A 21813-nucleotide genomic window follows, 5' to 3' on the forward strand; every position below is an offset into this window, starting at 1 on the left:
TTACAGAGAATGTGCTACTGCATTAGAAAGTTAACACTGTTTCTTTCCATTAAAAAGCTGGAAATCTTGCTTTCCAGTTTGGAGAATCACTGTGAAAGTATGTATGGGTGTGTGTGAACAAAATACACACAGACAAATACTGAACTGGTCTTAATTTAGCTGCAAATTTTATCTACAGTGAACATGGAATGTCAGTTGTCATGATGACCTTTATTAGTCTGCTAATAATAAAAAGGAGAATGTATTTAATGATCTGCAACTTGATCTAACCCAAGGAGAGTGAAGATGAGGCACTGCCTTCTATGTTTAGGACTTGGGAAGTTTCCCCTCTAAGACTTTGTTCTGTTTTTTCCAAAAATGTTCCTGTTTTCTGGGTACTGATGGATGAATCCCTAATGGATACATTTAGAGCCTGATGAACAACAGGTTGATCAGACCTCACAGGAAGATACATTTGATCTCCAAATATGTCTCTCATAGCATCAGTGTCCTGATGAGTGTCTTTTTGAGGAATGCTGACGGGTTGTAGCATGAAGCCATGCCGGGACTCCAACTCTATCAAACCATTTCCACTGAAATCCATATCAAAACGGTCCGATTCTTTATCCTCCATCCATTTTTCAGGTTGATTATTTCTCCAGTGTGCATCATTCAAACTACTTTTTTCAGGAATATCATTGTTTAATTCAAGTTTTCTCTCCTGACTTAAATTCATGGTGCTCAAAGCTAGGGCTGCAAAGTCTGTTGGCACAATAAGCTCCAATTCTTCTCCAGTCAGGCCGCTCGCCTCTTCTGCAGAAGATGTTTCCGCTGAGGTTGATGTAGATGATTCGTCTCCATCCCTGTTGCTTTGAGCAGTGTTAGCCTTGTCTGTTTTATTTTGCTGGTAGTAACTGTTCAGCAGTGCAAACATTCTATCTACATCCTTCAAGTAATTAGTCCAGTCAGCCAGACTAAGTCTATAGTTGTATCTGTGTTCATATACACTTTCATTCACTCTGTACAAGTCTTCCAGTCCTTGCCAGTTGACGTCACCAGTGAAATTGGGCAGATTAGCCTTCCCATCCATCCCATAACTGTCCTCTGTTAAAAGAAAGAATACAGCCTAATGGTGAACATCAGCTTAAAGGTGCAAGCAAAGCTGCTGCGTATGTTCCTCCTCCCATTTCCTTGAAAGCACCACTATGCATAGCATATGTATCTCTAACTGGAAGATGCTCCACATCTGCAATCATCTTGCTAATGATTGTGGCCTCAGGTGAGTCACGGCTCCTGCAGAACACATAGTAGTGAAACCCCTGTTTTCTGCTGCATCCTTGGACTGAGTAAAACAGGGCAGAATCTGCCCTAATGAGGCTTTGTGATGGCATTTAACAATAGATCTTCCCTATGGTATTTCAAGGCATAAGACTTGCTTTAGTGCCTGACTAATCCATTTGCCTGTCCTAAACATTCCACCAAACGATGCAATGAACAAACAGTGGTTGAGTATAATAGATGGGACTAATTCTGAAAGCCATTACTGACAAGAACTTCAACAAAGACCATAGGAATTTGATGTATAGCTTGAGATATAAGTTCAGCAAAGCAACTAGCCAAATATTATTTAACAAATTATAGTCTAAGATAGCTTCTATACCTTGCAAGCATTCTCTTTAATTTACACGGAGCACAGAGAAGAAATGAAAACTGTAAAAGTTTGGTGTGAATCAAGTTATAGGACTTTAGCACTCAATAGGATATTGTTAAAATTTATATAGAATATCTCCAAACTTTTTATTTTTTATTAAAATATCTAAGGTTTATCAGACAATATATCTGAATAATGAGCAATGGAACAACTACAGTGACTCAGGTCATCAAATGTACTGTGAAGTCCATTTTATACTGACAAGTTACACTGAATACGATTATTTCATATAATTCACAGCACATCCAAATATTTTCCCTAAAAAATAGCCTACAAAGAAAAAATAATTAGGTAATGCAGAAGGCATTCAGGGAAAGTGGCAGACCCGTCCTCACAAAAGATCTCATAGGCAATATTTAGCAATTAATACACTGGGACAACTTGTTCATTTTCTGAAAATTATACAGGCAAGTAGGCTAGAATAACTAACCTAGAAGTGCAGGAGACTATAGTCCAGCAGTGTGAACTGAGTACACATACTTATCTATATGTCAGATGCCTCAAATCTATAGAAAATTTTTGACAATTCTATTAGTTTATTCATATTTTAACCTGCCTTTCCTAATTCAAGTAAAGCAGGAGATTTGGTGTCTATTATATTTTACAGTCTTTGCTTCTTTACTAGCTTGTGATTTCACAGTGAAAAAAATTCTCCAATATTCAGTCCGTCATATAAAAAGTCATAAAAATAGTGTCATGGTCAGAAAAAAAAAACATGATGAGGGGCCTGATTCTGCTCTCATCAAAGTCAGACCACTTTCCTTACTTGGGAACACCTTAGCCTTTACAAATATTATACAATGTAAAATGTAAATATTTTACTTTTTAAAAGCCAGTACAAAAAAGTAGTCATTCCAACAGCAATGTGTTCCTGTTTTGTATCTTAGGCTGTCTTTGCAAATAGTTGGCAAATTCCCTACCACAGGAAACAACACAAGCTTTTTTGGATCTAGTAGAGTAGCTAAGGAAGAGGGCCTCGCTTGGCATGGCCATGAGCACCATATACATAAGTTAGATTATCAATAATTTGTTGCCTGAAACAACAACAACAAAAAATTAAATTCTACAGAGGATTCAAGAAATAAGTCTTACTGTTCTAGTGTTCAGAAGAATAAAAGACTCTAGGAATGAACACAGGAAAGAATGTACTTTTGAAGAATTTAATTAACTACACTACAAATGCTACAAATCTTTATTAGTTGTACTGATAATTTCATATACCCCTTTCTATCTATCTATCTATCTAATTTGCCAAATATGAGTCCACGTAGGAATACAAACTTCCACAAGAACAGTCAGCGGTTAAAGTGGTTTGATATATTATGGTAGAAACTGAAACTGGAGCAGTGCCATTTGATCAATAACAAGTTTGTGTATGAACCAGGGCAGTGTGGGGCAAATCAGAGGCCAGGATGTTGGCTTTTGGCCCAGAAGAATCTCTGCTGCCAGTTCAAGGGTGGCAGTGTGAACAGTGGGGATATTTTGGGGCTGGTGAGAAGGAGTTGCTGTTCCTCATGAGCCTCATAGCAGGGTGCTGGTGCTGTGCTGCAGAGAAGTTAGATCAGCAAAGAGCTTGCTGCATTTCTACAAAGCAGCTCAAAGACTGAGACCATCATACTGATTCTAATCTTTTCCCCCCTAAACATTGCATTTTTTCTGCTGTCTCAATTTTACCACTGATGACTCAGGAGTTTCACGGCTGAGAAGGCACTGGAAATTGTTCCGTCAACTTCATGTCCATAAGATAAAAATAACTTGTTTAAACACATGGAAAAGAGGTAACTTGTATTCATACATGTTATGCAAGTAGGAAAGCTAAATCTTAAGGTCCTAGAGCTGACTGGTCGACTGTGCAAGTCATCTCACAGCTTAATTCCACAACTTAGCAGTAAGCATGATGTTTCCCACTGAAATCAAAGAATATAGGAAGGAACGAAGAGGAGAGAAAAGGTTTTCTCCTGTAAGAAATCTCATTACAAGAAGGTCTGAAACAGAAAAGTGGAGGTGAGTTGCATTTGAGTAACAACATGTCAGTGGTTTCCTCTATCAATATTTGGGAATCAATCACAGAATCACCTATATCACAGACCCCAATGAAATAAAAAGTGTTGCTAACTGTTCATAATAAAACATCTTCAGATTTTTTTTTTTTTTTTTTTTAATATCAAGTATTATCTAAACTTCACTGACCAATTATTATGCCTCAGAGTCCCATGATGCTATCTGTGGCTGTGTTATCCCCAAACCAATTCAAGATGTGGCTGCATCTCCTTCTAAACTAAAGGCAAGTAGGTACAATCACCTCCATGGTGACTTTGAAAATGGACAAGGAGAAAAGAGGAGATTGCGATTCCTACATCCTGTAATTAATTACATATGCAGAGTCACGTTCTATTTGTTCAAGGACACAGGCAACACACATTTTTCCCTGCAGAAACTTTCTCCCTTTGTATTAAGAAAATGGCACTCTACTGACTGTTTCCATACAGGTCTGTTGTTCCAGTATTGTCCTTGAAAACTTGTAGTGCTGTACTAACTCAGGACATTTTAAACTGGAAACAGATCTAAGTGGAGAACAGAGGTTGATAAATATTTTTTGTTCATTTAAAAGAATCCCACCAGTATAGGGCTTGAACCCAGACATCCTTGTGCACTGAGAAGCTGGCTGTCTGGAACAGAGGAATACTCACAGAGCAATATTACTGGTATCATACTATACTATTTATCCCAGTAGCACAACCTTTATTGGTCTTAGTAGTTAAAGCATTTTCATTAACACACTGCATAATGATATATAACTTAAAGATTAACTGTGGGTGCTCTATTTCATGCAATCCTACAATTAAAATCTCTGTTATATCTGTAGTTAAAATTGGGAATATTTACAAGAACATCTTCTAATGAAAAACTTCAAATCATAATTACAGGGATTACTCTCTATCGTTGCTGTAACCGGTTCCCATCAGGCTGTAATGTGAACCACTGGGATGTGACCAAACAAAAGCTTATCATTTTCTACATCCCCAAACTACACAAGTCAGAAAATACAAAATTGACTGCATGGAAAAAAAAAAAAGCTGATTAATTTGGAGGTCTACAAAATGTTGAAGTCCATTATCTTAATTGTTTCCTGGCTGCTGGGAGCAGTGACAAGGCTCTTCTCAGAAGACTGAAGAAAAGTTTTCCCCAGACTTCTATACTCGTTGGGCCAGTTTACACCTCAGGCATGCTATGTATATTAGGACCAACTCCACCAAAGCAGACGGAGATGAAAATATATAAGACTGATATATAGGGAGGAGATATCAAGTCTAAATATGACAGCCCTCTAAACATTTTCCGCTTAACAAAATCGCTGCTTGCTGAACAGTAGTAAGACCTGAGTCTCAAAAGGCTTTTGCTTTATGACTGGTTTCTCCTCCAGAAGGAGGAGCTAGCTGGACTCAGCATGAGAGATATGTAGGTACTGTAAGTATACTTGTCTTGCAAACCTCAGTTTTGAGCATTAGGAATAAGACATCTCACCCACTGCCCTTCCTGAATTCAAATATTGCAACCTTTTAAGAATACTTGGTCACATGTGTTAGAGCTGGTCTGAAAGCACTGTTCCCTCTGCCCAAAGGCACCTTATCTTTATGCCTTGCTTACAGTGATCTGGATGCTACGCATGTGCTGATCAAAATGAGCACTCTTTTGCTTAAAGCAACATCTGTCAATATTTTCTAAAGCCAGTGAGAAGGTTTTACTTTACTTCTGTAGGTTTGATTAGGCTCCTTGCACACATATATTTCAGGAAGCTTTTTAAGCACAGTTGTTTTTCCATTTAAAAAGCAGCTGTAAAGGTTTCCTAAATAAAAACTGAAAGAAAAAAAAAAAAAAAAAATGCAGCAACAGGAAAACAACCCAAAAGAGGTTATTTTTTGTGTCATTTTTCCTGCATAAATATCTAAGAAATACAAGCATGGAATATGAGCTGTATGAAGTCTTGCTGTGACAATGAGCTACGTTAAATGCAGAATGGTAGGTCTAAAAAACAATGGCCACGTTCAGTGTAGTTAGAAAATGCATGCATCAGAAGATACTTTGTGTGCAAGATGGCAGGATACAGACATTAGTTGAAATGGACTGGAATCATGCAATTATTTGGAAAGAAGCTGCTGAGGAGAATAAAAAAGTGTGGATACCTGTGTGGATCATAGCTTCCTCCATCTTTATTTCCTGATATAGGAAAATACAAGAGTAATTTTTGTTAGTGTTTAGAACTTGTAAAACCATTCACAATGTAGTTTTCCATGCACAGCATCTAATTCCTAAAAAGAAATGTTCTGTGTTAAATAAAGACAGAGCTGCAGTCCAACAAAGATTTCCTGGAAGTTTTATATAAAAGGAATGAAAAACCACAGTTTTTCAAAAATAATAAAACCCCCAAATGATTGAAAAAGAGAAACATTCACAGCTGAAGAAAGAGACACAAAGATGCACAACATAAAATACGTAGAAGGGAATACTCCTGTAAAAAAAAAAATAAAAAAAAAAATCATAAAAAAAAAAAATCACAGTTTCAAACAAATTTAAGTGCAATGAATTCCAGACTTATGAAGTATAAACACCACCTATTCTTGTATTCAGAGACACTTGCAAAGAAATACTGCTTTCCTCATAAAAAATTAAACAAAGGGATAAACAGATGTTTAGTCTCGGTTGTGGTGTAGCGCCTGAGATTGTTCATACAGGTAGACAGCAATCAGAAATAATACAGGATTTAATACCTCATCTGCTACTGTTAGGTAAAACCTAACCAAGCATCCTCTGCAACAGAGAAAGGATCTATGGCTCTGAAAAAAAGATCTGCATATGCTGTAACTGCTTAGTGCAAATAATATGATAGACTTGCCACAGAATTTCTGTCAACTGCTGCTTGTTGTCATTATCTGTCCAGAATAACTTGTGCAAACTTACAAAGAAATTTTCCATCTTATTAAGAGCAACACTTAAGAAAATCACACATTAAAGACACAATTAAGGAGATGACAATAACCTAATAAAATGGAAATAAATACTCTTTTCTATTTTTCTTGTACCTGCTTCAAGTCCCTTAGGCCTCGGATTGCACTGCTTATAACCTTGACAACTTCGCAATTCCATTAACTGTACGTGTAATTGATTTAAAATGCCTCTTTCCACTGTATGTACGGTATTTGTCAGCTGAGAAAAAGACAGACGGAGAGAAAAAATACTTACTAGCAGAAATAATAATAATAATAATACAGCAAAAGGCAACTAGAGGAATTTAATGTGCAATATTTTGAAATAGGGAAAGGGGTTTACCTGATAGGGATCAGTGTTCATATCAAAATATTCCAAGAAGCCAGTTGCAAACTCACAAAAGAGAAAATTGTGGGTGTCATTCACTGTTCGCAAACACCAGTAGGTGTTGTTATTTGAGCTTGTGCAAGCACAGAAAGATCCCACTGTAAGTAATGATAGAAGTCATTAGTTTAGGTGAAAAATCATATGCTTATTCACTTATACTAGTGAAATTTCTATAGGTCTTCATGTACTTATACTTTAGATTATTTAAAAGAATATCTCATATTTGAATAACATTAGATTCTCATTTAAAACAGGTCAAATGCTGCTAACGTGCAAATTTATCATACAAATTTCTCAAATATATAGACAAATAGAGCAGAAGATAGTAAGTAACACAGTTACTGGGCATATTCTGTTCCGATTTACATATAACTTTTGGGATTAAGCAGAATTCAGACCTTAAAAATGACAACATAAACCCTGATCCTTAAGATCCATATGAAGTGAGACTCATTGGAACTGTGTGCTGTTTATAGGCGTACTATTATTGCCATCAGTAGCTAAAATGGTATCATTAGTAGAGCCTCAGAGATGCAAGTACAACAGACAATTACAAAGGAAGGTCAAATAATAAATGACATGCATAGAAATGACACAGCAGTCAAGAAAGGGTGAGGCACTGTATGGGAAGAAGGCAGGTGGGAGATTTGGTAGTTTAGGATTTATGACTTGAGGGAATGGCATGGAGTTGCAGCAGGCTGATGGTCCTTGTGAGTTCCTTCCAACTTGGGCTATTCTACAGTTCTGTGATTGTTCTATGAAGAAATGTTTTAAAAACAGGGAACTTGTCTGGCACTTGAATGCAGGTATAATGGCTGAAGAAAGATGGAAAGGAAGACCAATGCATAAGTCTTATATTAAGTAGTAGTTCTCTCCTACTGGCTTGAGTCTTTCAAATGTAGCTACTTAACAATTATGTATTTCGAACTACACTCCCTCATTTAATTTATTTGGTACATAAATAAGAGAGAAACTGAATCACTCAGTTAAACCTCTGCTCAAAAACAGCTCCAGGTAATGTAACTGGATTACATGTTATCATTTTGCAATCTGGGGAAGCCTAGAACAGAATTCCATTCCTAAACCCAGGTGTCACATATGAGGTAGATGTCATTAGATAAAGTTAAGATCTTGTCAGTATACTCAAATGGAGTCTGGACAGCTCTTCTGCTGACCAAACATAGACATGCATTTTAGGGTTATATTGGAAAAATACAATCATTCAGTCAATACAATCATTGCATATTTTGTGCAATATGAAGATTTAAAATATGGTAGCAGGTGAACTTATTTTGTTTTCTTTTCAATTAACTGAAGTTTAACCAAAAAACTAGCCGGAGTCAACAGGTAGTTTCAAATGTGACTATTAGAAGATTAGTTTTAGTAGGGTATGTTTAACAAAATGGCCAAACCTTTTTCCAAAAACCTAGTATTTTTATGATTGTTTATAATCTCTTCCTGCCAGCAAAAAGAGATACCTCAGAAAGGTCTTAAACTGATAGCAAAGTTTTGCTTTAGAAGAATACCTTTTTAATTCCAATAATAAAATATTAATAATGCATTTGATTTTCATTAAATTAGTTCTGTGACTTTCTGTAATAGTGTCTATGTTTTAAATACACTTCACAAATTTAGTAACAGTATTAGCCCTTTTTATCCATGTAATCAGAATCAAGACTTTGATTTATTTTTGGTTGTGAACTGTGTCAAAGGGACATTCTTTTACCCCATGACTATTACTGGAGCATTGCCATTTGTACAGAAAGATAAGAATGCTTTTCATAACTGTTTGTTACTCCACAGTTAAAAAGCAATACCTCAGTCTAAAAGTTGTTAAAACAAAAATCATGCATATAACTGCTACAGGAACATTTTAAAATGTACAAAACATATTAGCAGAAGTTCTAGTGCTATCAAAGCAAATTACTAAGTAAGAGAGAGCATCTTGAAATGAATATGCCAAATTTTCTGCTTGGAGTTATAAAGTCTGCACAAAAAGTAATGCCTCATATTATTATGTTGGCCCATGTAAGAAGTGGATGTTGGTGTTATAGCAGTAGTGGCCGTCATCACTACTCTCCCATCAGTATTCCATTGCATTTTGTTGCTGTGCGACAGATGGCAGCAGAGGGGCAGCCTGACACAATGGTGTCTGACACTGAAGCGTGTGTGAAGCATAGGTGTGAAACTGAATTCCTCCAGGCAGAAAAAATGGCACCCACTGATACACACTGACACTTGCTGAACATTTATGGAGACCAAAAAGTGGATGTGAGCACAGTGAGGCAGTGGGTGGTGCATTGCAGTAGCTGCAATGTTGCAATGAAATGCAACAGTGGGTACTGCTGGTTCAAATTTTTAGGAGCTTGGCATGGAGACTCTTGTTCCTTGCTGGTGAAAATGCATAGCTAATGATGGTGATTATATTGAAAAATAGTGTTTTGTAGCTGAGAATTTGCTCTATGAATAGTGCTGTTTTGCCATTTGTAGGCAATAAATAAGAGGCATTACTTTTGGAGCGGCCTTAGTATGTTGTAGCATAATCAACATTCGATCTTTAAGTTTTTGAAAGCAAAGTTTTCCTTTTCATAGGAAATTTGGTTTGCTGAGACTTTGGAATGGTAGTGAAAGTCTCAATGCTCAAGTAAACTTCTCAGCAATGTCATGTACATGGCCTTTGAGCTCTAACCTGGTGAAACTAGACCATCCACAGAATTAATTCTGCAGGAACCATCTAATGCTTACACACCAATTCTACCTCCTGCTGTCACAGCTACTTAATTCTGCTGATCCATCTGTGGGTTAGAACGTATAGTTTCATTATATAGGCTTACACAAAATTTACATTGATACAAACAGGGGAAAGTTTTACCCTCCTTGTGCTTTTTCCCACTTCGCAAGGCCACAACTCACTTGGAATCCCTATGAATTATTTGATCATCTGGACTGTCAAGACATGACAGGAACCTCAGTGTCTAGTTATGAATCTCTACAAGCTATAAATCTCTTCAAGAGAGATTTTAACAAGCCAATTCCCCTTTTTGCTTCTGCTGTTTTGCATAGAGCCTCTTGTAACAATTTCATATAAATATGTAACACAGAAATTACAAACATACTCAAGTGACACTCTTCCTAAATACTTCAGAAAAAAGTTCAGTGGCAGCACTGCTAAGTGCTGTTCTTCCACATATGGACTGCATGAGGTGAGAACCCTTGTACATCAGAGGAGAACCTAGTTCACATCTGAGCACAGAAGTAAGACTTACAGTTCCAGAAAGGTGCAGTTTGCCAGTGGTTGTTGTCGTGGGTAAAACATGTCAGTCCAGGAAGGCTACACTCATCCCCTTTCTTCTGGCGCTTTTTCCCCTTCCTTTCCTTCTTCCTTCTGCGATTCTCTTTGAATAGCTGCAGTTTGCTGTCTACCTCCTGTGCTGCTTCTCTGTTCAGAAAGAAAATTGGACATGGCTGATAGAACAGCTTCTGTTTGGTTAACAACAGCAGTTTTTACCTCTATCTGACTTTTTTGAAGACTAGATGATGAGAATATGCCCTTTGGGAAGCTGATCTTTTCAGCTCAGCTTTCACCCCAGCAATTATGACAAAGCGTCTTCTTCAGCATCTATAAGAAATGATGCACGTTAGGTTTAACTAGGTCTCTTTAATGATTACCTGGTCAATCAATTTCTGAAATGATTAATTTCTTCCATTTCTGATTTTTTCCCAATATTACTCATAAACTTTCACATATATGACCAGAAGTACTGAAGGTTTCTTGCTTGAACTTGCCTTATGTGACCTTTTGTTTCCTTCATGTCTTCCCTTCCCTTCCCCCCAAGAACCCAAGCCATTCTTAATGTTTCTTTATCACTAGAATGCTATCTGAGAGAGTGAGATGATAAAAACTTACTTGAAGGGATGAAGATGGCTCTTGATTTTCTCTTGAGCCTTTACACCTTTTTCTTTGTTGTAATAGCTATAAGGAAAATTTTAAAAATTACAATCAGGAAACAATCCATTTTCAAAACAAAATCGAAACAGTAACAAAGCATCTTTGACATTTTCTCCTAACCACACAGAATGACTCATGATTTCCATTTCATTTAAAGAAGTTACATATGTGTGAATGAGCTACAGTAAAACTCTAGCTATGTTTAATACGTTAGCAGAATACAAATGTATTTAATCTTAAAGTTTGTACATGCATCTTCTAAGAGTAGTTTCTACTCTTGAAAGTGAGCTAACTAAAATTTGGATCTGGTAGTCCTCCATTTTCAGCTTCCATTTTCCTGAATTAAGATATGCACTCTGACACTTATATGTGTCTCCAGAAATAGGATAACTTTGAACTTTTTCCCAGGTCAATAGAGAAATAAGTTCCAAGAGAGATAGAGAGCACAAATATTTACACTTCTATTATGAATCAGCTTCCTTCCTTCCCTACTTTGGAGATGACATCTCAATAGGCTAACTCTAGTTATGAGTATCTACAGTAGTTATAAATGTCAGTAGCTCTTATATTCTTTGTTTCCCACCTCAGAAAAAAAGAAGAAAAAAAAAAAAAAGAAAAAAAAAGAAAAAATGACCCACAAAAAAGAACCAAAAACCAACCAACCAAAAATCTCAAATCAAAACAGGAAAACTTGAAAAATATATAAACCTTATCAATCAGTGTAACTGCCAGCACTGAATATCATCTCTCTTACCTCTGTTTAGTACAATCACATTCATCTGGTTTTCTTCTTTTTAGGTGCCCTCTAACTTCCCTCAAATTCTTGATTTTGTCCTGGAGAGCTTCAATCTGCAGAGATCATTGCTCATTCAGATTTATTCTTTGAATAGGTAGCAGTGCAAAAAATACACTCACATTTTAAAGTATCCCTTACCTCCTTATCAATGTAAGCCTTGTGGTCCTTCCAGGCTCTAGCAGATTGGTACAGCTCCCTTTCACAGTGAATAGTGTCATTTGGAAGAATAAAACACCTGTAGATGCAAATTGAAAACAGGTGGTCATTGGTTCCCCAACTGCCTACTCTATTACTCTCTTTTTTCCATCATTTCTAATAATTTCTTTATAAATAACCTCTAGAATATCTTCTCGTGCTGACAACAGTATAATTGACTGCTTAAATCTGTTTTCTCTTCAAAATCCATCAATCCACTCATGCACGACACATGCTCTACACATGCTCTGTGCATGCTAAGCAAAAAAGCTGTGAGATTCTTAATCCAATCAGAAATTAGACCACAATGGAATTAAAATCTATTCAGAATGAAAAGTCTTGTAAACAAAATGTACTCATTTTGCCATCAGCTCTGGGAAATGTATCCCTTTTGTCCCATGAACGAGACCCATCATCTGAGTATGAAAAATAGTTACAAACAGAATACAAATATAATCAGTGAGTAAAGAAGATACATATAATTAATAAGTAGAAGGATAATAAGGAACAAAATTAGAGCAAAAAGATGTGGTAGATTTCAAAGATGTGGTTTAAAAAAAAAAAAAAAAAAGAATGTTCACATAATAAAGTGGTGCAATGACACAAAAATGCATACCAATGTTTGAAAAAATGGTGCTATCAAGAAACAAAATAACTGGAAGACCAAGGATGTGGAATGAGAATCCAACAGACAACAGGCTGGACTTCCAAATTCTCTAAGCTGACAAACAGAACATCCATAAATACGGAAATATTCCTATCTTAGAGACACAATCTTCCCTGGGCCCTGCTCCATCATAACCCTTCTTTAAATTTTTGAGAAAAGCAGAAGGATTTAAATGCTTATCTCTTCTCAACTTCTCCCACTATGGTTGCTTTTTTTTTCATTTGCTTTTTTTTTTGTTGTTGTTTTGTTTGGTTTGGGGTTTTTTTGTTTGTTTTTTTTTTGTTTGGTTTGGGTTTTTTTCACTCATAGAACTGGCACTCTGAAAGCAATATTTATTAGAAGTTAAAATCCACTATAGGGAAATAGTTATTTTTCCAAAAAGACACTTAAGGCTTTATTAATGTCATGGAAATGATAATGTAAAGAAAGGATAATTTTTACATGTTCAAAATTAACATTTATGTTATTCTTCATGTTTCTGGAAAAGAAAAAGATAAATGCTACTTATATTTCAAACACGATAGGGGGGGTTAAAATAAAAGACTTTTTGCCTGTGTTTGCCTGACTTCAGATAAATCGTATGACCACTTTTAAGAGAAAAAGATTTTGAAATTGTTGCCTTTTCATTTAAATTTTGTTAAGATTAAAAATTAAAAATGAATTTAATTAAATTTCCAGGGTGGAAAAATGATGGGTCTCTTCAAGGATATATGATTCTAAAGAAGCTTAGATAATGCTAGCTTTCTGCAAACAACTAAGCCAGAAGAGAGATGGTGTAGCTGATCTAATACGTCCTCACTTGGAGTAGGATTTCAGTCATCTTAAATTTAGGTCTCTGTGCTAAGCTGGTTGCCCAGCCTTTATAATGAACAGCAGGAGTGTCCGCTTCATGGGGTGATTAATCCATTATAAGATACGTATTTTGATATGGAGGACGAGTTCTCCCTCTAGAGTTGCCTGCTTCCCAGAGATAAAAACAAAGCCTGACACTTCTCCCTTCAATGCTCATATTACAATGGCATGATTCCACCTAAAACAAGCACAACTCAAACATATCTAAAATTGTCTGCAACAACAATTCTAAGTTCTTCAATACAGGAACTATAAAACAGCAAAAAACTGAAAGACTGAAATTAGAAAAAGACTTAATCTAAAGGAAATAAGTAGAAAAAGCAATTGTACTTGTGCGTCACTCTGACAGAACTGGGTTGACCTATAGCATCAGTGCCATCAGCAACCATTGTGTCACCAGGAGCACCATCAGTTTCCTCTGCTTTTTTGTCATTTTCAGCATTGTGACGTTTGGTAATACTTTTGGTCTTTAACACCTGCAGTTCTTCCTCTTCCAGGTTTATGTCATATATTTCGCCTTCAAATTCCACAGACAAGGATCGGGTTTGGCGAGTGTGAACAAAACGTGGTTTGTATTCTGCAGAAGAAAGAAACATCCACAGCTGCATATACACATGTACACGACTCCTGCTCTAAACACCTAGCATATTCCAAAGAGCAAGAAGGCTGTTCAATATTAACAGCTTATTTTTCTTCTGTGGCTTTGCAGTATTTCATTATCTTTGGTTAGTTCAGGGCCCACCCTCTCATAAGCAGCATGAAATCCTGAATGCTCTGTGTTCTGCATTTCATGCTAGCCTGGTCTTATGCCACAGTTAGCAACTATACTTCCAAACAAAATAAGTGTCTCAGAAATCAGGTATCTAGAACGCAACACTCAAAAAACCCAGAAACTACAGGGTTAGACCTCCATTAGAAAATTAAGCCATTCTGTGTTGTGAAACAATGTTACCATCTGTAAATTGGTATATGTCATAAATTTGACTTATGCTTCCTAATTATAATTACTTTTTCAAAAGGATCCTTTAAAAAGGCAAGAATCTGTCATATATTAGTGCATACACTTGTGTATGTATATACATATATATATACATACATATATATAAAAACTCTGATACACGCACAGATCATTCATATCTATGAATACAAGTTTTAGTCCTCCAAAACCTTGCTGTGTCATAGAGTTAAAGTGAGCTCTGTTTTCCATTTGTTACATCCATGCTGAGCACACTTTTTGTTACCTAAATGCATTCTGCATAGCAGAATAAAGCAAGAGCTCTGGGAGAGTACTGCCTTTGGCATTTAGGTTAGATTCTATTGCAGTTTTTTTTTCTAGGGCCTTTGAGAGATTCACACTGAGCCAGAAAAGGCAAGAATCTTTTGAAAGGGCAGATAGTGAACCTCATTCAACTTTTTACTCAAACAATCCTATCCTCCTAAACTGTTTCAGAGGTTGCCTGCTGTCAGGTAAAAAAAAAAAAAAGGCTTCCCAGTCAGTGAAAAACTATAGTTCCAAAGTACCTTTCTGCTTTATATAAATCATTAACGAAACAGTGAAGAAAGATTCACAGGATCGGATGGGAGAAATTCTGGCTTTGTAACAGTGTCTGATGATACTGCTTATTAATCAAGTGACTAAAAAATTTTGGAGCACAAAAGCATCTTATTCAAGTGTCATCTAAAGGCCTGAACCAGTCATTCCCTTAACAATGTCTCATCACCATGATACTCTGTTTGCCTCAGATGAACAGTAAGGGAATTTGGAGGAGGAGAATGAGGGGAATTAAAGAGGATTGAAAATGTTGTAAAGGAGAAAAGCATAACAAATTGCTTTTTTTCTGATGTCCCCTTCATATGCTCTGAACAGTTGTTTGCCCCTTTCCCATCTCCCCACATTCTCTCCCCAAGGCGCTGCCCCTAATTGCAATCCCCATCCAACCCTTGCTGCTACCGTAGCAACCCTTCTCTTTCCAAGGTAATGGTAGGAATCTCCCCTTGAAATTATCACTTGGGGGAGTATTGATCAGTTTGAAGATCACTCTGGTAGTTGGTGACGTGGGGACTTCTCAGAGGTCTGCCTGTGCACACTATGAATTTTCTTAAATCATACTGGACAAATGGAATAAATTATATCAAGGCAGCATTTAATCTGAACAATGAGAACTCAGGACAGACAATATTGTGGTTAAATGTACAAAGAATACCAAGGATTCTTGTTCATTTGCAGAGTAGTGTCGATTTTAAATCAGGAAATATTTTGAATTATACTGCCATTTTCTTAGACTGTGCAGCATCTTCTAACTTTTGCATTTCTTATGACTCAACAATCTTCCTGTTTTAGAGGCTAATCTCTACTTATTTCATTCTCCACTCTAGTATTCTGAACAGAGGACAGGAACATATAACCTGTTCTTGAGCAAAGCCCCCAAAATCCAGGTTCACTTTCATTGTGATGGTTACAAAACTTCACTTTCATCATCGGGCAGATAGATTAAAAGACTTGTTCCATTTAAAATAGTGTCTTCTTAAACAGGTTTTTGCAGTATAAATCCTTAGCAGAGACAAGTCCAAGCACTGCTGTCTTAAAGCCTTTTTGTGCATTCCCTTCAGACCACACTCCACTAGAGGACACTGCAATCTAACCTGTTTCCTTGCAGCACTCCCGGTACAGCCTGGAAGCTGCAGCTGTGCAAAAATTCATTCTGCCAGCAGTCATGGCCTCTCAGTGTCTTGCATAGAAGAGGTCTTAGGGATATACCATCAGACAGCATTTGAATTCGGTGTTAACGATGCAAGGAAACACTTGCTTTGACTGTCTTAGCAAATAAAGGCACTGGTTCAACTGCAGATGACACCAGGTTCGTGTCTGACCAGCGCGATAGGTGGCACCAATGCATCACCACCACGGCCAACCTGAGCTGTATTCTTTACTGCTGTGCAGGGCTAACTTCGGTTCTTATCGTTCTTGTTATTACAGAGGCATTTATGTAGAACCCAGCTGCCAATTACATTGTATTCATTGTATGCTGAGGATAAAACCAACACTGTGAGCCTTTCCCCCTGTTCTTTAGCCCAGCATACAGGAGGTCAGAACACTTACTTTGCGCACTGGGGTTTCTCAGAAACTGTCTTTGATTTTTTCTTTGGGTCCTGCTGTTTCGGAAATCAGTGTCTCCACAGTTGCAGTCCTTATTTTTACCGCTGTATCCCCGGGAGTGGATGCTGCGGGTCCTTTTCCTGATAGCCAGCATGTCACTGGATACCTTGCACTTGTGAATTCGAAGCTTGCCAGAAGCATCTTCTGTGCACTGCCACTTCTGCAAGAGAGAGAGAGAGACATGTGAGGATGATTTCCCAGCAGCCTTCCAAACCCCTGCTGCTCTCAGATGGATTGCAAAAGATGACAAGCAAATTTCTTTCAAAACTAAGTGGTCTCTTAAAGAACAAACTGAGGTGGGAAACATTTTAAGGGACTAAATTTGCTCACATCCTTCTCGATATCTCTCTCAAGCTAGGCAAACATAAGCTTGAATGAAATTGCTGTGAATCTGCATAAAGAAAACACAACTCAGCCAAAAATGATGTATAAATCAAGAGTATCTAGACTAAACACATCCATGAAACAAGCAAGTAAAAAGTCTTAATTTACTGAGCCACGGAATACAGCTGTCAGAGCTGTTTTCACCAAGACTCTCTCGCTCTTTGAAAAAACAAACTTTGCTTCTTTGTTCTGCAACTCGGAATTTCTAACATGATTCACAGGAAAATTAAAAATCTCCACAGATGAAGAAGAACTGGTTCAACTGTGGGGTTCCTTGGAAAAGAGAAGGACAAATCATGGATGTGATTTAAACAAAAATACTATGACACTAAGAGCATGTAATTTATTTCCATACCAGAGGCCAGAGTTAGGAACTACACCCTAACACATCCCTACAAACCATGCCACTCAGACCTGAAAATACTGCTGACTATTCATATGAGAAGCCTGAAAGCATAACTTCCCCAGGCCCCTCACTCCCCCCAGCAGGTGGAATCAGTGCAACAAGCACTCCCAGAAAAGAGCAAAGGGAAAAACCTCAGGGACAACAAATAAATAAATCAGCTCGGATAAACTCCTTTGGATCCATAAGTCTTGAGATTTGTATCAGGCTGGTGAGAAAACAGTGCAGTCTGGAAGGAGTACCTGTACAACATTGTACATGTGCTGAATATAAGAGCAAGTAAGGGAGAATGAGAGGAAACAGAGATTTTTCCAGCTTGTCTGCACAATATCTGACTGACTTGATTATCAACATGACTGAATCCAGATGGAAGAAACCAGGTGGATTTTTCCAGTGGATCGCACTGTCTCCACATTTCAAATAAGAAAGTAACAGAGACTTTAATTTCCTCTCCACACTGAACTGTCATAAAAAAGGCTGCGCTTTTTTTTTTCTTTCTTTCTTTCTTTTTTTTTTTTTTTTTTTTTTTTTTTTAATGGATAGGTGGTGACAGATTGGCACTCCTTTGCCCATGTCCATAGCTTGCCATATGTGGCAGCAGGTAAATAGCTGGCATGCATAAAACACTGCACATGCTAGGAAGTCTGTGATTCCAAGCAAGTTGTAGCCCAAATAACAGTAGGAGAACTAGAAATAGCTATAGTTACTTATAATACTACTAGCCAGTGAGCTTTGTTCACTTACAAAGCCACAATAATGAGACTGCATACAAAGTCATTAAGTTTGGCTGGATAGGGTTGCAACAGCCACCTCCACTTGTTCAGATTTTTACAGGCTCTTGTTCTCTGCTGGTGAAACTACATAGGTAGTGGTGGTGATTATGTTGAAAAATAGTGTTTTATAGCTCAAAATTTGCTCAATCAATTTTACTGTGCTCATCATATCTGTTGTAGTTTCCATGGAAATAAATAGGAGGCACTGCTTTCAGAGCAACCTACATACATGTGGCCCAAGACAATTCCTCTTCACTCAGTGTGGCCCATGCAAGCCAAAAGGTTTTACAACCCATGCTATACAGTGTACTTTTTTGGTTCCCATGAATGGACAGCCTTAGGTTTTTCTTTCCTCATTAATAATAGCAAGACAGCTAGATGCTGGTCTTAATGCACTTCCCAACTCAGTTTTTGAAATGAACACTAATATCAGAGCAGACCCATTTCAGTAAGTCTCTTCCATTAGCTAATGACTGCTCTGGACTCTTTTGGTGGTGCTGTCAAGCTGATTGAAGAATGAAGAAAAAAAACAGCCTCAGGTAGATTTACTGACCTGATAACCTGAGGAGTGAGTTGATGTGGTTGCACACAATAGAAAACAACTTCTGACTTACACACAGTCACTTCAAAGAATAGGAAGGAGGAGAGGTAAAATTAATTAACAAGCATATACTTAGAGTACCTCCACTCATATAACTGTTTGGGGCTTTCCGTGGTACTTTTAATGGCAGAAGTATTTCTCAATTAAACACTGAAATATTGGCTCTGACCTACAGCCCTGTGACAGCACACTTTGGCTGAGTGCAGTCTGAGATAAAAGATGGATCCCAAACTGAGAAGGTTTGCTTGTGGTTCAGCGTGCCTTTGATCACAGAACACCAAACCACGTTTAAATGGGCCTGCACCCATCTGACTGCCGTCTGAGGAATTATATTCAGGCCCAGACTTTCAGAATAAACCTACAGCAACAAGTGACAAGGGCACTTTCTACAAACAAAGGTGCCTGAGAGCTGTAACACTTTTCAAGACTTTATTCTGCAACAGCAAGTGCAATCTCCTATATCAAAAAGACAAACTCGCTACAGGATAAGAAGTGAGTGCAGTGTTATAGTTCCTGTGTTTTTTGAGTATGTTACATTTATAAACATACAGCACTAGTTCTTAATGAGTCTCAAAAGCACCATTTGAAAGTAAAATAAGTATTTTCTTTGTCTAACATTAATTATAGCAAGAAGTTCCAAAAGTGGCTTCAATAGCCATTTAGATCATTTTTAGGAGTATTATGACTAACACTGAAACAAGACACTCTGTGTCTAATATGAGCCAATAACAGTTCTCTGTTTAAAACAGGGATTAAATGTGATTCAGTTTTTTTTTTTTTTTTTTTTTTTTTAACTTTTAAATGTGTCATTATAAAGATGCTTCAGAGTTCTGAGATGGAATTTTTAGACTAACTTTCCTGAAACCTAGCCCATGCCAGTGTAATCATGAACTGATCTTGCATTATGCAGTAAGACATAATGATCCTTCTGCTCATCTTTAGATCTATAAAATGCATTAATGCACATAAAAGAAGATCCTGAAAGATGTGCTGCCCCTTTCCAGCCTACCTTCCTTCCTATTGTGAATACCAAACTATTCCTTGAAATCCAGGAATATAAGGTTTGGTTTCTGAATCTCTATTTTTCCTTTGTAAAAACAAAACAAAAGAAAACAAGACTAAACTAAAGCATTGCCACATATAGAAGATAATTATGTCTCCATTAACTTTTAATTTATATATGCTTTCTTATTTTCCCCAAATTTATTTTCCTTCTTGTTTTGATGTTCCACAAAACACCCAAGCTGATCTGGAAATTCACTGCTGCCACAGGAATAAGGGATGGTCGCTGCTTGTAGCTGCATGCTGACTTAGGTTCTATCAGTAAGAGACAAGAGGACTAACTCAGAATTGAAAAACAAAGCAAAAAATCCCCACCCAATTGGGAGAGAAAAAGGAAGACCCTGCCATTTGACTGCAACAAGTTGTTATATCCTTTCAGTCACATTATGAAACTTAACCTGTGTCAGCCCTTTTTCCTGTCACTGACTCATCTTTTCCTTCTTTCTTCTCATTTCATCACCTGCCCCCAAGCAATGATTTTGCTCCTGCTTCATCTGTCCACCTTCAGCTTTCCTTCTGCCTCAATTTATCTTCAGAAGGGAAGTAAAGGTGGAAAAGCAAGTTGCAGCAGCATTTTGGAGGATATAAAGGTACAAAAGGACAGAGCATCACTTTGGGAGCACAAGGTCCTTTTATCTCTGCCCAACCTGAAGTTTGAATGCATAAGGATGGATGTCTGCTGCTTGATGGAAAGGCTCACAATAGGATGGAAAGGCTGCAGTAGGACGGCAATAGGAGCTTTGCCTCGGTTGATGTCATTAGCATGACACATTTTCATCTGGGGCTAGAAATTTGCCCTTATAAGGTCATTTCAAAGACAAAGAGGAGTAAACGGACTGATTAGAAGTGTATTATTTGTACTGGGTCATTTTGCTTTGCACTGCAGCTGGCACAGTTCAATTTGCAACGTAGAGCTACGCGAGAAAGTCAACAGCAAATGATTCAATAGCTACCTTCGGTTGCAACTTCCTGATATCAGTTGGTGCCACAGCCTTAAAGTTAGGTAAATTTACTTCATTACAGAACATACTTCAGGCATAAAAATATAAATTCAGCATGAGTCATTGCGCTGTGCTGCACTATGAATATCCACTTAAACAGGAATTCAAATCAACATTGTTTAGCTAATAGCCTCTCACAATTTTGAGAGAGTTGCTTCATAGAGAGGGGAAATTAATTAGACAATTCATGAAAGGTGTCTTAACAGTAGGCAAGCTAAGGATCTTGATAAAATGTAATTACCCCGTATTTGCAGCATACTCTTCAGTGTAAAATACCTTGTCAGACGATCTCAAAGCTATGAAACCCTGAAAAACGTGATCGGAAACAACACAGAGACAATGTACAGATGCTTTTTCATTTCAGTAACAAATGACTGACCTGAGAATTATTACTCATCATAGGGAAGGAAAAGGAAGACTTCATGAACTTAAACATGCCACCAAGATCAGATTTTTCTTTTTTTTTTCCCTGATTAAAAATGCACAATTTAAGTTGGAAAAGGATTTAGATGAAAACACATGGCTGTTATGCCTGTATGTGTGTACCACTTTTCTCTGTTAGCAATAAGCAGACCTGCCTGAGTGTCAGGGACCTGATGTGACAATATCAGCAAAGGAGTGTGGGTTTGGGTGTGCTGCTGCAACAAGAACTGAATCCTGCTATTGTTTTCTCTGTGACATACAAAAAGTCCTTCTCGTGCAACATGCTGAGAAGCGCCTTGTAGTTTGCTGGCTGTGGTAAATAGTACAGACAAGCAGCAGTTTACTTCTGCTGAACTGGACCTGAGCACTGAGAAATGTTTATGGCGTAAGGCTATGTCCTCTGTGCATACTCGCAGCGTAGCCATAAACCTTGGTTCTGACCTAGGCTCCTAAGTGATCCTGGAAATATGACTGAGTTGTCACATTC

The 21813-nt window shown here is 37.5% G+C and overlaps 1 protein-coding gene across 6 annotated transcripts in view; it reads right to left on the reverse strand.

Moving 5' to 3' along the window:
- Nucleotides 1–265: 265 nt before the first annotated feature.
- SULF1 (sulfatase 1) overlaps nt 266–21813 on the reverse strand; it is a gene marked incomplete at both ends in the record, with an annotated part of 64952 nt that continues 43404 nt past the window's right edge. For 4 of the 6 annotated variants that reach the window (XM_079533794.1, XM_079533793.1, XM_079533792.1 and 1 more), the window contains 10 exons: nt 1053–1083; nt 5875–5908; nt 6772–6895; nt 7019–7161; nt 10330–10502; nt 10971–11036; nt 11767–11861; nt 11947–12043; nt 13853–14099; nt 16623–16839. In XM_079533794.1, the coding sequence (XP_079389920.1) occupies nt 1053–1083; nt 5875–5908; nt 6772–6895; nt 7019–7161; nt 10330–10502; nt 10971–11036; nt 11767–11861; nt 11947–12043; nt 13853–14099; nt 16623–16839 (1227 nt within the window). Of the gene's footprint in view, nt 1084–5801; nt 5909–6771; nt 6896–7018; nt 7162–10329; nt 10503–10970; nt 11037–11766; nt 11862–11946; nt 12044–13852; nt 14100–16622; nt 16840–21813 lie in introns of those variants that run through there. The other 2 variants (XM_079533790.1, XM_079533791.1) reach the window with 2 other exon arrangements.

This window comes from Tetrao urogallus (assembly GCF_951394365.1).
Source record: "Tetrao urogallus genome assembly, chromosome: 3".
Classification (NCBI taxonomy): Eukaryota; Metazoa; Chordata; class Aves; order Galliformes; family Phasianidae; genus Tetrao; species Tetrao urogallus.